The sequence below is a fragment of the Parambassis ranga genome, chromosome 9, assembly GCF_900634625.1.
Source record: "Parambassis ranga chromosome 9, fParRan2.1, whole genome shotgun sequence".
Taxonomy (NCBI): Eukaryota; Metazoa; Chordata; class Actinopteri; family Ambassidae; genus Parambassis; species Parambassis ranga.
Genome location: NC_041030.1, coordinates 7,119,682 through 7,137,618, shown reverse-complemented (window position 1 = coordinate 7,137,618; position 17,937 = coordinate 7,119,682). Strand labels below are relative to the sequence as shown.

Sequence of the window (17,937 nt, the reverse complement as noted above, 5' to 3'; positions counted from 1 at the left end):
TGACTGAGCTTGTTTAGATGATGGCTCACTTCAGAGGCGTCACCGATTGATTAACTGGTGGGTCATGTGTTACTTGCAATCAGCCTGATCCTCCAGCATTTCTTGTGATGCTGTTAGGTTTCATGGCCAGATAGGCTAAAATCCCATCCACAAGTTCTGGCTGTCCCCTGGTGTCTGACACACCCTAAAATCCTCCAGAGGGAAGAATCGGATGCCAAAATGACCACAAACAGCTCCTGTACAGCAAGCTCATGATGTCTGTACTCCAACACTCCAACTCATGGTGCAAGAGGCAGAATGCAATATACTCAATTATTAAATTTCCTTTTTTTTTAAAAAATTTGTTCCAGGTGTTTTATTTCAACAAACTTGACAGTGCTAAATACCACAGTGCACACATTCAGCTGTTATTTCTCACAGAGCCAGAGGAGGGAGTCTTCAGCCCATTCATATTGTTAAAAGCGTGGGACAGGTGGTGCTCTTTTATTAAGAGAGCTTTGAAGTACTCATCTGTGATGGAAAGATTTATTTTTAGAGTCATTTCCCAGCAATGACTCTGCATCAATGTTTTGACACATGAAAAAAAAATAACAACACAGTTGTCAGTGTGTTCTACCATACACTGAGATTCCAGCAAGATTTCTGAATTGTGTTGCATTTACACAGAGCTGTACTGTGCTCAAGGCCGCAGACAGCACAAGAAGTTGTGAGTCATTCAATGCTATGGAAACCAGTGTTTTACAGAGGCAAAGCTCAGAAGAGCTGTCCACCTCTGCTAAGGCAGCTCAGTGTGAAGCACAAGACAGGCTTATATAACCAGAACATCTTTTTAGGCATACTATAGAGAGGGAATTCCACTGTTTCAGACTGTTCCTCTGAAGGCCCTGTGCTGTATCTCTTGTAGTCAGAGTTAGCTGCCTCACATCTCACAGAGAAAGGGGCTCTAATTACCAGCCAGGGACCAATTTCAATTAATTTTATGTGATGATAATAATAGAAAAGGTCAAAGATTAGTGTTCATAAATATATCAGATGTGATGTTTTGCGAGTTGAGATAAAAGAAAATAAATTTCACTGTTTAAACAAGTCCATTTAAGATGACTGACTGATTAAATAGAAAAATGTAATAAGGGTTTTCCCTTATTACATTTAAAAAAAAAATAACATTGTCAGAAATATTGCACTTCTTGTAAATGCTGAAGTGGCACTCCTGTGTGATAAAAGTACAAGCAGTGGCCACCAGCCAATTTCAGTTTAAGACCCCTGTCACCCCCCTACTCACTGCTTCATAAACTATTAGTGTGGTCAGTTCTGGCCTCAAGCCTCAGAGTGTGATGATGCGACAGTATTTTATTAGGAGAAGGCTGTGTGCATGTATGTGTGTGAGTGTACCTTTACTTTCAGTGTCTGCCTGTCTTCCTGGTGGAGGGTCCTGTTGTCAGCTAACCTCATCTGCACACTAGATTCTTCAGTGTCCCTTCACGCCTACAAACTCAAAGAGAAACAATGTTGAAAGTCCAAAAGGAGGAAATTTCCAATACAAAAAATGCTGCTTACATAATAAAAACCTTAAAAACTGAAAAACAGGCAGAGGGCCCAAAATGTACAAACTCACCTGAAGCAACCAAAGATCACTTCTCCAGGCCAGATCTCATCCATTTCAAAGGTCATGGTCCTCCGCTCACTGTAGTCCTCAGTGTGATAGTTGAGACTGAACCATGGCTAAACATATAACACACTGCTCTGTCTGTAACAGCAAATACAGCTGAGGTTTATTTGGAACTCTCATTGCCCTCATTACCAAACATTTCTCTTACTCATTTGTCCTTCAAACCACGCCCCTCACCTGTGACACAGGTGGTTGCAAGTGAGAGGAACAGGAATTAAACTCTTCAAAATAATCTATCATCAGTCACGATGTTACAGAATGTTAGTTTTTAGGGATTCCTGTACATCCATACAGCAACTGGATACATCTACAATACACAATGTGCAAATGTGGTGATGACAAGGAACAAGTACAGAAACAAGTGCAGGATCCAGAAATTTGAAAGCATTGTCATGAAACAACAGACAATGGCACATGGTGTCAGAACTGTTGTGCTAAGTCTTAATTTAGTCTAATTAGATGCTAATTGCTGAGATCACACACAGTATTTAAGATGCTCTCACAAGCTGTTACTACAGTAAAATAGGTTGATTAAATGTATATTTGTGAATCTGTAACACAACTTTTGAACAGTGTGCTGGAAACAAGGCAGATGGCCCGTCTTCTTGTTTTTTACAGAGTAGCTTAATCATGTATTTGAGTGATGAATGATCTTTAAAAGCTCTCTGGTATGCTCTTTTCTTATCTGGTCATGTGACTCACCTGTTTGTTTATTCATTCAGCAGAGTGGCTGGCTTTTTAATTCACTTGTTGGTAAAGTACTGTTTTTGCTTGTGATAATTAATTTTCATTGTGATAGTCATATATTTTGTCTTTTTACTGTCTACAAAAATCTTTTAAAGCTTGCTTATTTATTAGTATACTTACTGCTGAATCTGTAAAAACACTTAATGGAAACACTTAAACGGTTGCAGCAAACTGTTTTGAGCAGCAGATTAATGCACATTATGTGTCCTATTATTGACATTTCTGACTGTGTAGGATTGAGCGAAAATAAATTACAGTGCGTGTATTGTCAGCCAGTCCAACAATGTGGTCATTCTGTGGAAAATGGCACACATTAATAAGATACTGTGTATCAGTCATACTTTGCTCTCTATTTTCTTTTTTCTTGTTAAAAAAGCTGGCCTCCATGCTGCACTCTTGTTGCTCTAGTCACGTAAGCAGACACGTCTGAATAGGTTTTTGAAGCTCAACAAAAAAAAACAAAAAACAGAAACATGTCTTTCAATGAGCAATATATCGTGTGCTTCCTTTTTATTGGACTTTTTTTTATTGTCTCCAGGAAAAGTATGAGAATACTTCACTCTCTCTGCTATTTTCCAAAAAGAATATTGCAAGATCAGACCCAAAAGAAGAAGCAGTGACTTCTGTTCTGTTTTGTGGTGAAACAGCTGTGAGAGGACACAGAGAGGGAAACACATGAGAGATGTGAGCAGTTACATCAGCCACATAGGGATTACATAACACAAATAATCTCTAACTTCTCATCATACATCTCTATAAATCAATGTACAGCCATATCTGTACATCATATATCCTTTTTATCTTTAACAAGAAACAAAAGAAACATCTCCTTTGTACATCATTTCAATGTAAAAAGCACAGTATTCTAACCATCCTTCAGCGTTCAATCCACAGTCTTATTTTTACATCTGGTCAAACTATAGATCTCTGTAAGCACTAAGGTCTCATTGTACCGGGGTTATCTCGTTATAAAAAATAGAATATAACCATGAGCCCAAAATACATTTTTGAAACCTATGATCTCAGTTTAGATAACTTGGCTATAACTTTGGATTTTGAAAAGAACAGATAATAAATGATGCCACATGGAATGGTTATGTACAGTGGAACAAAGAATAACATGCGTTTAAAGGGGTAATACAGCCATTGAGTATTGCACAGGCTTCAGGACTCACAATAGACAGATTAAAAAAATACCCAAGCATTCATCCTCAGTATAGATGCTCCAGAAACACTCCACATTCATTGCTCATGAACCGAAACAATCATCTGCTTTGGAGCAGTCCTGACAACATGCGGACACATGGTCAGGGTCTCACAGCATCACATGTATGAAACTCAATCAATATTGTATCCTGGTCAAGTACAAAATTGCCCTGGGACCTGATGGGAATTGAACCAGCATCCAGTGGGGGTGTCTTTTATGTGACCTATCACAGCTAGTGTCAGTGACCATCTGCGTCATACATGTGGCTCTAACCATGTGTCCCATGTTTCCTGTCTCAAGTCGATCCAAATGGCATCACTGTGTCAATATTGTACATCAGGGTTACACAGAAGCACAACAGTTCTAATCAGCTGAGCAGCATTCCTCCCCCTCGCTGCAGACACAGCACGTTCAGTGCTACAGCCTCTCTAGTCATTTCTGCACTTTGGTTTCCTCTGTGTCCATCAGCAGGATTTTTCATTGCAGTGACAGAGCAGTTCATCCCCAAACTCTCATTAAATGAGTGTTTTAATTTATGCTAACACATCATGATTATTTTTTTTAATCTTTTTATTAAATGCTGTCTGGGACAGTGCCTGAGTAATATTGGATTTTTGTGGTTGATACCAACTTTTTGGATTAATTTTTTTATATTGATATGTTGGCTGATTTTCTTATATATAGTGCTTTGGAGGCCGTTCTTTAAAATTCTATTAAACTACACTGAAGTGTTTCTTCTACTTAGCTGATGATACTGCTATTATTATTTGACCAGTCTTGCTGCAGCAGAAATTAAGCACATTTGTTATTTTTTCCACACTAAGAAGACGTCCTCTTCACTGCATGTGCCAACTTCTGTTACCTTCACTGTAATTTTCATATTGCCCGGGGCTGCCTGTTTGGCTGAACTACAGTCAGTGAACAGTATGGCTGTCTGGTTTGGTTGCAGTGTGTTCTGTGTAAACCTGGATGTGGACCTGACTCTTTCTTGCTCTCCCTATTGAGCACAACAGCATTTCACTGGGCCTCAGTCCTCATCAGCATTCACCAGAGTGAAGAATATGCTAATTCATATCGGACCTTCATTGATTTTCCCTGTGCAGGCATTTGGACATGGTTTCACATAGAGCGTGGAAACATCCTGCACTTCAAGCTGCTGGGGAGGGACGCTGATGTGGAGCAGTGTTATAATAAATGCTTTTCTACTGTGCACTATTTAGTATTAGAATAAAAAGTTATATTTCATGTAGCAATCTACAATATATACAAACTAACATACCATTCATGTTTGTGTTAGAGCTATTGGAGATAGTATTGCTAAAATACTGAAGAGGTGTTACAGAGTGGTGTTGATGGGATGGGCTCTGGAAAAAAAAGCACCTTTGGGTCACAATAAATGAGTTTGAAAAGGTTTGATATCAGAACGCAGTTAACTTAGTACTTGATCGAAGAATCTAAGGCTTCAATTGTTAAATGAATTTTTTTTTAAGGCAGAACCATGGGTCATTTTTTTCTGGTAATCTTTCCAGGATACGCTGGTTAAGTTATGGGTTTTTCCTTCAGCGGAACATGAGTGAAACAGCATTAGCAAGAATGCTATCAGTCAGAATGTATATGGCACCTCAAATGACAGAGCACACAGATATGTTAATCAGCAATAGACCAAAGCTTAGAGAAAAATGAGCAGAGGGAACCTGATGTCGCACATGCAGTACAGTATTAGTTATTCACCTATAAGCTGATAAGCACAATTGCTGGACTTCACCTCCTCTCTGCTTTTTGAGGAGGAACAGTGCACTCACCACATTAAATGCTATCTCCTCAGAAATAATTAAAATAGCAACACAGACTGAAGAAAGGCTGTACTCACTTTTCTCTTATATGTGACAGATCTGATTCGATGTTCACTTTTGGCAGCTGGTTGAGGATAGTCTAAGCTCTGGGAGGTTATTGAGTTTAACTTCTTACTATTTTCAAATCTCTTTTTCATTTTCATTGTGAAAAATATGTAATCTGAAGATGTTTTAGTTTATGTTTTTAAGTGGCAATTTGACAAATACCATAGTTTTAAGGCTAAACCTTTTCAGATTCATGTTTAAACTATGTGTTCATATGACAGCATTTAACTTGATGAGCACAGTGTTTTGCTGAGTAGAACTATAAGTGAGAACTACAAAGAACCCAAATGATCCATTAAAACATTATGTCTTAACAAATTTACAAGAAGACTTGAGTGTGTGCAGCGAGCACTCTAGTACTAATTGTCCTCCTAGTGAAAGATAAGACATAGAGACTATAAAAGAGAACTAACTTTACAACTGCAAATAAGATTTGACCCAGGCATGACTTTTTAAAGCAGGTAATATCCATTTATACATTTTAATTGTGCAAATCTCAGTAGAGTGCAATCAGCAAACACATTAATTCTCTCCCTGAAATGAATATGAGGTTTGCAGGACAACATCATGTGGAAGTTAGACAGATCCCTCAAAGCAATGGAACAGTCTTATTAAACATAGCTGCATAAAGTGCGATGTCCTCATAGTCCTGGCTCAACCACCAGGAAGTCAATGTGGTCCTTCTCTTTGGTCTTGAAGGCCTCTGCGATGATGCGGGCAGCATCTTTGTGCTCCCGACCTCTCAGAGAAATGCCATTGACCTCCAGGATGACCTGACCAACCTTCAGCTGGCCACAGTTATGAGCCGAGCCTCCTTTCTGTCAGACGGGATAAGAGGGGAGTGGAGGGGAGCTACAGTTAGCCGAGGGCATTCAGTGACAACTGATATAAAATAATAGAACACTTTGTTAAGTGTTTTAAGAAAAACAGATGAGAAAGTGTGAGATAGGTGGGTAGTCTGGGTGATTCTTGTCATATGCTGGTGATTTCATTAAGTGAAAGGACAAAGTAAAGTTAGAAGCAGCTCTTGTGCTTTGCCGTTTTCATAGGAAGTAGTTTGCACAGTGTTCTAAGCAGCCTGCCCTGGACCTCAAAAACATAAAAGGGTTGATATTTCCAGGCCTTAAAAACAACTACTGCCTGCCTGTCATCATGTTGTTGGGGCAGGAATCTGCCATGGCAGCAGCAGATGGGAAAGGTTTGCCTTGTAAAATGTGTTTAATGCTGTGAAAGTGTATGTTTTTAATCTTTACTCATCCATACCCCTGGTTTATTTGACTCTAATCAGTTGTTTTTAATACCTAACTGCAACCAAAATAAAGCTGTGTTTGTTTTTCTTTTAACAGGCAGCTCAATAGAGCTACAGGGTTAATCCATACATCAGCTCACTGATCCTTCCTTCACTCGACCTGCCTATCAGGCAGATCTTTCAGCTCATTTCCAGACTTGTCAACTCATCTGTTGATACAACAGGGCTGGTCTCAATGCACGGTGCTGATTGGTTAATCGTTATTCTCCCGTGGTATTCATTGAACAGAATCTGTCAACCTGACAACAGGACAACAGCCCAAATTGGCTGATTCAATTTAATCCTCAATGCTAAACATGCTTATTTGCTGTGACATTCAATTACAGTGTAGCAGCTGAAAACATCATTGCCGGCTATACAGACTGGTAATAATGATTTGCAGACTGGTCAAGAAGTCTGTTAGGTAATGGATCAGACACAGTGCCAGATGTCAGGGGACAAAATGACATAAAGAGAGTCGTGAATGAAAGATTTTGAGATGAGCAAACATGTTAGTTTTACAAACACTGTTATTTGCCAACTGCTTTTTGTTCAAGCATCAAACCACCTGTCAATGCTGAGGATGTTTCTGTAGGCGTAGAGAAGTGGGCAGAACACAGCAGCTGTTCCAACCAATCCACAGCCGGTCTGATCACGCAAAAGCCTGTTAGTGAGCGTGCCTGAGTTTATTCTCGTTTTAACTCAGTGACAGCCCACCTTTGTTGTAAATATGGACAGAAATGTAGCTACTGATTAAAAAAAAACACACGTGGCTGAACTCCCACTCTCATCTGAGCATGAAGATATACATCTGTGAGGGAATCTGTTACACTGAATTATATCCAGTACTTTATTTATCAGATTTACAGTTTACATTTTAAATGTCTGTTGATCACATTTTAATCTCCCCAACTCAAAACCCAAAATGCATTGCCCTCTTTTAGTTAGTTTTAGCTATTATATCAGACACAATAATCTGATTGACTTGTTAAAGATAAGTTCCATTGACTTTCCATGATACAAAGTCAATGGAACAATACAATGTTATCCTTTTCCATTGTATCTTAATCCTTTTTTGTGTTGGACAAGAAATGTTATTTTGAAAAGCCTTCATCCTCACACATTTGAAGTGTATTGACTATATTGAGGAGGAGAGCAACAGTGAGAATACACTGTTGATTCCCAGAGTTTTCAATAAGCACCAAGCAAACAACAAAAATAGCTTAAAAAACGTGGATTTGTCATGAAGGCCGTTGTTATGGAAATAACTGTGTGGTCATGTATTCTTCTTAAGGACATTGTTCTGAAAAAGAACTGAGGCAGCTGAGGCTGGAACTTGTTCAGTGATTAGCTGGTGTTATTGCCTGTCAGGTTCAGCAAGTGGACATTATGGAAATATTCTGATAACCTTTTGCTATATAGTGACTTAATAAAAATATTTATTTGAGCAAACTAATGAAATGACATTTAAATGGTGTCAGGACTATCTATAATTCAGTTTTAAACAATAGATTTGTATTGCTGTTGTACCTGGATCGTGACTATGCGGGGCAGAGGCTGCCGCGTATTGGCTCCTCCCTCTATTGCGATGCCCAGGGTGTTGGCGTTTTTCACCACTCGAACCAGGGTAGCAGTGGTTGCAGGGATGGGTGAGCCAGTCAGCTGTGACACAAAGTGAGAGGAATTTTTTAATTTTATAATGTCATACTGTATGATAATATTCAATGTTTGTTGCACTTAATAGTTTCTTAATCTATCTGGCTGTGAACAGCTCATCTATTACATTTGCATGGTGCATTATTGTAGGAGTCGAATTTATATTATTTTACTCAGTACGGCAGCATGGAGTCTGAAAAACAGTGTGTGAAACGATGGACACCATCAGTGGTTACCAGCTTGCTAATGGATTATGACATAAAGAAATAAAGTGTGAAGCCTTGTTTCTTAAGTGAGTTTTTTACCACGTAAGCCCCCTTACATCCTTTAACCGTCTGACAAATGAGTCAGTTCATACTTTTTTTATTTTTTTAATTATAGGATAAAAAAAGCTTTTGTTTTGGGGAACTACAAGTCACTTGAGATCCCTACATCACACACGGACATTATTAAAAATGTTCTCTCTTATTAAAATTAGGATGAAATTGAATTCATAATATTGTTCTTCACATCTCGTCCTATGTAGATGTGATTGAGTTTCCACGACTCAGCCCTCTTATATGCAAATGTGGCCAGGCAGTTTACTTCATTGTCTGCTTGTTTCCTCATCTGTTCGTTTGATTGGACTGCTGCCACACAGTGATGTACTCCATCCTAATGGCACAGCACACAATGCTGTATCTGCTGTGCTTTTATTTGAAATATGTGGTGTAAGGTCTGTTTTAGAACTTAATTAATTAAAAGAAAAAACAGTGAGCTCTGGTTTCATTAACTTATAATCAGGTCTCTACAGTAAGTCACTTTGAAAAAGTATGATTATTTATTAGGCTTTTTAGAACTCACTTGTCTGGTGGCCCCTGGGGGAGGTGCATGGGCCCCTGGCTGTTCCAGATGGCTCTGCTGGTTCTTGCTGGGTCGAGGGCTGCCATCCTTGCTGAGGCCTCCTGCCTCTGCTATATCAACTCCACTGTCCTCACTAAGAGTCTGGCCACTGTCTGACAGCTGTGACAGAGTGGCCCCTGGAGGACACACTGACACGTCAGCACACAAGCAGACGGTACAGAAAAACTTGTAAAGCTGGATGGATGGATGGATGGATGGATGGATGGATAGATAGATAGATAGAAAGCTGCATTTCTGGATCTTTTAATTTGAGAATGTACCTCTTTGCTGGGGTCTGGAGTCCGCAGACAGTCGGTTCATGTCTGTCACTTTCTGGCTGAGGGCAGGTGAGCAGGGCCGGTCAGGACTACAGGGTGGGGCAGCGGGTGTGATGACAGAGGGACAGGGGGAGGGGCACGGCGATGGATGGGGGGAAGGCATTGGAGATGCCGCTTTAGAAGAGGATGCAGACTTAGACAAAACTGAGGACTTTTCATAAGAGCTGGATCTGGAAGAGAGTTTGACAGATGCTTCGGGCTTAGCAGAGCTAGAGGAGTCCCGGTGGTGCAAGAAGCCCGGGCAGGTGTGGTGTCCTGAACTGGGCCGGTTATGGTGGTAGGCATGATGGGCGTAGGAGTGCGGGTGGTTGTAGTGTTCAGTGTCAGGGAGCTGGAAGGTGCTCTGGCAGGTGTGATGGAGTGCATTAAGAGAAGTGTGGTGGGTGGCACCAGTGCAGATATGGTGGGCAGAGGTTGGGGAGGGCTGGTGCGTCATTGGGAGGGATTTGAGTGATTTGTGGAGGCAGTCCTGGAGCAGCCGGGTGGGGCCAGTGAAGAGCAGGTTGGAACCAGGCTGCACCACGCGGGCTGAAGGTTTCCGGTTAAGCTCTCTGGATGACCGGCTCTGGGCCTGAAGAGGAGCAGCTCTGAAGGGTGGAGGAGATGCACCTGAGGCCTGCATTTCATCCTGTCAGTGAAATAAAGACAAAATGCACTGAAATGGATGGCGCACATTCTCACCCTTATCCTGTTTGATTTTGAACATAAATAAAACATAGATATGAGACCCACATAGAAGTGGGGGTACATACTATGAGTACAATATCCATCCATTGTTTTGCATCTGGCGTTACAGTTGCAAATGAGATATCTAATGAACTGATGGGCACTGTGTGCTGATCAGAGCAGTGCTGTCAAAGCTGTAAACGTTTGATTTTACAATGACTTTATGGCCTTTCATAGTGTCACCCTCAGGGCAAGCTTCCATTTTTAGCTGTAGTACAGTACATAGTTACAAATCCAATGCTTTGTTATTGTGGGCTGTAATGAACAGATCTCCCTGTGGGGCTGTTTGGTTTCATGTTCAGTGAAACATTTTGTAAACCCAATATGATCTTTCAGGAAAGTTAAAACTGCACAGAGCCATTCAGAAACAATTTTTTTTATATGGAATAAAACAAGGACGGTTACATACCAGTGTAATGTTCTGTAAGGCGTGAGTGTTCTCCACTTGCTCGTTCTCTGTCCAGCCAACACCGCCATCATTCTGAAAGAAAGAATAAGGAGCATTAACAGGGCTCAATTTTATGTGTGGTTTACTTTAGCCTACTAAATGCAAATGCCAGATGGATGAGATGTGCCCCACAGGACAACATAATGAGTGCCAGAGAGTTTAGACAGTTAGAACAAAGTGTTGGAGAACCATTTTTTTCTTGAAACAGCTGAATCGCTTGAGACCGGAGGCTTTTTTCTTTCAATGCTGGTTCACAAAGTGGGCTTCAGGGAGCCCCAGCAGTCCTCTAAAGGAGTCCAGATGGTCCTCCAGCTAGGTAGGGAAAATCTTTTTTTCACCATTTTGTTCACACATTCTTCAACCCGTCCCATCACATAAGGATGCTCAGTCTCAGTCTCACCACATGAAGCCCATGAAATAACCATAAGACCATGCCTGTGACATCCCAGACAGTAATATACCGTTAGTTAGTAGATTCGTTGTTTTTTAAAATTAACCCTGTACATTTAGTAGTACAGGTACTACTACTACATTTAGTAGTAGTATAAATACTACTACTAGGCACACACAGACCTGCTTGTCAGCGTTGTACACCACCTACACTTAATGGAACACACATGATTTGTTGTTTTTCTCAGGCAGTACCAAGGCTGACACATATGGTAATAGCCCCCTTTTGTATTTTCCTTTTATGTCTGATTATCAGAGCTGCTAAAGGGTAAGGGTTACTGCATGAAAATGTTGAAATCTTTGACATGTGACATTAGGAAAAGCACAGGTGTAAATCATGACATGAATAATGACTGAATTCCATTTTGCTGCTTCCATGTCAGCATCAGGGCATTGCTCACACTGGCCTGCTGTCATGCGGACCCATTTTTAATGTCATTAGTAAGATTGGTCCTTCTCTCATAAGAGAGAGTCCTCAGGAAGCACTACCTTAACCCTGACCTGCTGCTGACCTTCTACCAATCATCCATTGAGAGCCTGCTGACATACTGCATCACAGTTTGGTAAGGTAGCTGCACTGTAGCAGACAGGGAGAGGTTAGGGAGGGTTGTTAAGACAGCACAGAAGACCATTGGCTGCCCTCTTCCCTCCCTGATGGACATTAACCTCCCGCTGCCTCAGCAGCGCCAAACACATTATCAAGAACAGCTCCCACCCTGGCTCTGATGTGTTTGCCCTGCTACCCTCTGGGAGGCGCTACAGGTGCATCAGGACAAAGACAAACAGATTCAAAAACAGCTTCTGGAGCTTAACAGGAAATAAAAATGTCTTAGAAGACAACCAGTACATTCACTTTTTAGTGGTAAGAAAAAAGGAATTGAGTTCTAGTATGGAGTGTCAAATATATAAAAAAATGTCACCAAAGGTTAGTATATACTTATTTACAATTATTTACAAACAATGACCTTTTCTTAAACCCAACCAAGTAGTTTTAACACCTAAACCAAACCACTGATTTAAGAGGCTGCGTTACCAACATGTTTATCTCTTTATTTGACCTGATAATAGCAGTTTCTGAGCTCCTAGGTATCTAGCTCTCCATCTCCCTTCATGCTCCCACATTTTTAGCAATTAGTTTGTCACAGCAACTGGCTATTCTAATTGACTGCCAATATAGGAATATAAGACAATGCTATGTCATAACCAGCAATGTTACAATGAATCAGTGAATGTTTCCTTACTTATTAATGGACTGTCAATAAATGCAATCAGTTCTTTATTATAGGGTTGTGACTTCACCATCATGTTAATGAGTGTGTCAGGATGAGCGATTGCACAGTAACATAGTGTGCAAACGTCACCAGTGAGCTTTTTATAGCAGCACCAAAAAGCTAACAATGACAGGATAAATGCACCGACTGCCCTGAGGCCAAAGGTTTGTCGGGCAGCAGACCAGAATTATAAGCAGAGTGAAATAAAACCAAACAGTGTTATCACATTAAGGCGCTGCGTTAAGTCTTTTAGAGGCCAGACTGATAAAAGAAGTGGATCAGAAGCACGGCAGAATGAGGTCTCTGTGGATTGATGTGGACCGAAGTGAAACATTAATACGCCATAGTCACTGAAGTCCGCTGCTGTTTCAAAGACTGATGCCAGGCAGCTAAGACTGTCAGAAAGGAGGAATGATGTGCAGTCGCACTCATGCTTCCATCATTCCAGAGGGCAACTTCCTGCTGGAGATTTACTGCACTCTGAACACAACTGCTACATGCTTAACCCAAGCCTAACCTTCCACTAACTTTAAACCAGGTTTTCATACTAAAATGTAGTCATTTATGTTTGGTTTGAATATATTTATATAATGAATAGACCATGTAGAGCTGGCTAGCTAGCTTGATGAAGAGTCACACAGGTCATTTTCATTCAAGAAATTGAAGCAGCTCTGTCCGCTCTCCAACATATGAGCTATGTTAGAATCATATTACAAATAGAAAATGTATGGTACATTGTTTTGAATGTACTTATTTATGCATTTGGCAAACTCCTGTATGTGCGCATTTACAATGACAACATCATTTGACTCAACTATGTGTAACACAGGCCCACAACATATATGCATTATATATGAACTTTGGCAGAACGTGTCTATCATGGTACTTATAAAGGCCACCCAACTTTTCAGCAATTTCTTTCTACACAGAACTTAACATATAAACTGCTTCTCAGTTTATCTGTACTGACAGTATTCAGGGTGGTCTATTTTCAAAGGCAGGATACACTAAGCTTTTTACCTGTTGTGATGCAGTCACATCAGTCACCCTCATCAACATGTGCAACCTATTCTGTTAACTGCTAATGAAAGTAACAAGCAGCACTTTGTGCCAAGCAGCTGGCACGGCCTGTAAATTACATTTAACTTGTAGTAAATCATTTTCTAAATCAATATTTTTGTCAGATGATTAAGTAGGCAACAGGGTGGTCATTAGTGCAAAAATAACCTTGATAAAGTCTAGAATTCTAACTTGAGGGCAGCTTTGTCATCTTGCTGAGAGTCACATTAAACATGAGCACATCAGACCACATGATACAAATAGGAGACACACCGTGGCAGGGATGTTATGTCCTGCATCATGCACCACAGGGCCTGCATGGTTACAGTGGGCCTGTGGATGCAGCACTCCTAGACCTCCGTGCCAGGCCTGGTGGGCTTCCTTCTCACGGTGCAACACCAGTCTGTCATACAGCTCCAGGTCTTGTTGGGCCACCAGACCACGCACCTCAGACAGCATGGACAACTAAAAGGAAGAGGAAGAGAAAACAGATGAGAGCACGCATGAGGGACTGCTGCAGCCGGCGTCTGTAAAGTCTCTGCTCTTGTACCTTTGCATGTGTGTTGAAAAGCTCAAACAGAGCCATGGTTAGTGGCTCCACTCCTATGTGTCCCTCCTGGTACTCCTGCAGGTAATAGGCCATGGTCTGCCTCTCTGGCTCCGTCAGCAGCATGTAGGCCTGGTGCTCCAGAGACAACTGAGCGCCAGGCGGGCAAACACCTCTATGTCCTGCCGGCTGGTACGAACAGATAGGTCGCCAAGCAGGGAAAGATGAAGTGAAATGTAGAGACAAAATAAGTGAGTTATCAAATTTCCACAAGGGCAGCAACATGCATATATTAAGTCGTCAGATCTGCGCATCCCCTCCGACCCCCTTCCAACCCTCATCCAGCACACACAGTGCAGTGGATGAACTTATCAGGCACCACTTCAAAGCTGCAGGGCCAGTCAGTCAGAACTGGTTTGCCTCTAGGACTCCATCATTGTTATCTTTATAAGCAGCTCGACTAGGAAACAGCTGCTTTCAGTGTTGGTAGATTGGCTGAATTTCAGTGAGGTCCTGTGGCTGTGAAAAACTTATTATGGAATAAACAGGGGCTCGCCGGAACAGACAAATAAAATGCTCACTGCATGTCAAAAACGGTAGAAACATGTGCATCAGTGTAAAGTTGATATGTGACAGGTAAGGGAGGAAGCTGTAGTCTGCACTTAAGTTTAAAAATATGCATAACTAAAGTAATTTGGAGAATAGAAACTTTAAGAGAAGCTTTTTCTTTTGAAAAATCAATACTTCTTAAGAGTTTTGCAGATTGGATTTGCCCTTGAGTCTGCCTCTGTCACGTTTATGTGTATTGGCATGATAAGGAAGGCAACAGATCCCCTTATAGCGCAGAGTTAGAGTTGATGTCTCCCACAGAGACTCACTCTGAGATATGATTGTATCTGCAGCAAGGGAGCCGTGAACTGAATAAAGCTGATCGAGTGACAAGTGGATTCCTCATGATGAGGTGATGTCTTTCTCTCAAGGACAAACGACAACAGTGCATGGGTCTGAAATGGGCTCCTCGGCAGATCAAAAAAGAAAAAGGATCTATCCCAGTGACTATAAAAGGATCAGCCCACATATGCACAAAGCCTGACACAATAATCAGTGTCTAGCGGTGGTTGTGACAGTATTTAACACATATTTTGGTTTTACTTTTCTACAGTGGGAGGGATTAGTAACACAGTGTCTTTATAGGTTAAACCAAACACGGGTGCATACACTGAACCGTAAATCATGCAGAGAGCTTTCATAAATATACTGGCAAGGAACTGAAACAACATAGAAGTGATTATTTTTTATATATATACTTCAACTTCTCCCATGTGCAAGAAGCTTGCCCTTTTCTTGGCTACCATGGAAACAAATCACACAAGCAAGCTCTTATTTATCATATTCACACACAGGAGAGTGATTTTTTTTCTGGTGACATCCGCTTGAAATATGTTGACAGCATAAAACAGAACTTAAAAAACAGACAGCCGCAGCCTGAGCAATGAAAATCTGGTCTGTCTGCATTGTTTGACCATGAGGAGGAAGAGGATGGTGAGAGAACGCAAATAGCACTAAAAAAGTAGCAAAACAGCCGTGTCCAACCTATTATGTAGCACTCAAGGTCAATAGAGTGCACTTCCTACCTCAGCACAGAAACACACACACGTACAGCAACTCCCATCAAAATAGAGCAGGAACAGCATAGAATAAATAAACAAATAACTAAAAGTAAATTCAGATAAGAACCAAAGTCAACACCACCAAACAGCAGGCTGAAGAGTGACACTGCATCGGTGGACAGATTCATCTAAAACACATCCTCACATAATTCAGTTCAAAACATTTATAAGTACCTTAAAAATAAAAAAATATAACATGTACAGCTGATGCTGCTTTGGGTTTTGAGCACTGATGGAGCACAGCTCTACTGAAGCAGCCCACTGGGACATCCAACTACATCTGTGCCCAAAGTCCCAACATGCTGCCAGACAAACTGTCACACTGGGTTTAAAAAAAACACACGTGTCCCATGAGAAGCCAACCTAAAAATCCTTATGGACAAACTACACTTGTTTCTCCAAAACTGGGATGTTTAATTATTCACAGAACAGAACACAAACTCGTTATTGTATGTCGTCATCTGCAGGTTCAGAAAAATAAAAGGCATGATAGAATAAAAAGGAAGACTGCGAGAAATTCTCTCAGCTCTCCTCTAAATTATGGCATGTCAGCAGTCACGTTGTAGCCAATCACATCCCTGGGGTCGAGGCTCTAATTAATACACAGCACACTGCCTTCACTAACAAGCCGCTTTTTGATAACCCTCCCTTTTCGAGTCACTGTGATACAAGCACTGAATTCTACTTCAGTTGTCCCTCAGAGCCCATTCAACTTTCAAAGCAGCATCCTTTATGTGCTGTCCTTAATTCATTAATGGTTACCCGGCGGCAGTTGAAATGCTTGTTGGACATGCATTAAATCAACATGGCCGCCCATCCAATCTTAAATTACAAAGCTCATTAGGCCTCGGCTGCCTGGGGCAAAGAAATTGGACCCTTTTTTTCTGATGAATAGCTGCTTAATTATAGCGGGGCCTTTGATGCAGACTGTTGGTTTTCTTATTAGCATGTAGCTTTATCTGTTTACTGTGCTAAAGGAGATCAATTAGAAAAAGTGACACAAGTAGGATGCTAGGGAGGGAGCTAGCTTCTAGCTCAGTCTGGCTCATGCTCGTATTTTTTCAGCTTGTTGTTTCAGTTCAGACAAAGACTATAACTTCAAAAATAAAACTTGGCTGCAGCATCCTTTTCCAGCATCAAACATCACCTGAGCGTTCCCATGCTGCTGATTTCAGATGCTGATCATCCCATCAGCGCTCTCACAAAATATTTCATGTTATAGGGAAAAAGACAAATCTATAATATATTGTAATATACACTTTTACTGTGGAATGTTGCAGATATTCAGCGTGTATAAATAAAGCTAACCTGGTGTCTGCACATGGTTTGATTTATCACATGTGCAGAACAGGAGGCTAACTGAGGCACCTCTCTGGAACCAGGTCTCTTCTCTATTTGGGACCAGGCAGACACTGTCTCTACTTTTAAGATGAATACTTAAGGTAAAAAAAAATGGATAAATTCTGATGTCAGCAAACTTTTTGTCACTTAATCTGCTGAAAGTGCTAGCACCTGAATTTTTAATGTGATGATCTGCCAAACAACTTTCCTGTCTGCAGTGTGACTGGCAGCAGTAAGACTTAGTTAAAGTAAAAACAGCTTGACATATCGTTGCAGCCTTACCTTTCCTAACACAGGTGTTGCTCTGGCTGAAGATGGTCTGCAAGAAAACAAAAACAATATTCAGCTCACTTTCCCATCCTTCTATACATTTGTCAAAGAAATGAATACATTTTAAACAGCTACACAAATCCCTGTGTGCTCAGCCATCTCTAATGCATGCTGAATATTAAAAACATAACAACAATCTCACAGCCTAGCCCAGCCTAAGGCAGGTAATGAGGTGTGCAGCAAAGAGCCCTCTTGTCTAATGTCCAAGGCTGCAGCGGGAAGCAGACCAAATTCTCAATCAGGTCCAAGGCCATTAGACAGATGGATGAGGGGAGAAGAGAAAGAAGGCAGTGTTTGCTGTCAAACACATATTCACTGCAAGGAAAGCTTTTCATGTTCTGAACACTCAACTCAGTTTATAGAGCTTCCACTGAGTAAAGTTTGATTACCCACTGGGATAAATGCGACCC

General features: G+C 41.0%; 1 protein-coding gene across 1 annotated transcript in view; it reads right to left on the bottom strand.

Annotated features, from left to right (window-relative positions):
• Positions 1-6,057: 6,057 nt before the first annotated feature.
• whrnb (whirlin b) overlaps positions 6,058-17,937 on the bottom strand; it is a 47,577-nt gene continuing 35,697 nt past the window's right edge. The window contains exons 5-12 of the mRNA XM_028414641.1: positions 17,480-17,516; positions 14,190-14,375; positions 13,913-14,104; positions 10,821-10,892; positions 9,629-10,313; positions 9,309-9,484; positions 8,340-8,471; positions 6,058-6,339 (exon numbers count right to left, since the gene is read on the bottom strand). Coding sequence (XP_028270442.1) covers positions 6,163-6,339; positions 8,340-8,471; positions 9,309-9,484; positions 9,629-10,313; positions 10,821-10,892; positions 13,913-14,104; positions 14,190-14,375; positions 17,480-17,516 — 1,657 coding nt within the window. The 3' untranslated portion in view covers positions 6,058-6,162. The remainder of the gene's footprint in view (positions 6,340-8,339; positions 8,472-9,308; positions 9,485-9,628; positions 10,314-10,820; positions 10,893-13,912; positions 14,105-14,189; positions 14,376-17,479; positions 17,517-17,937) is intronic.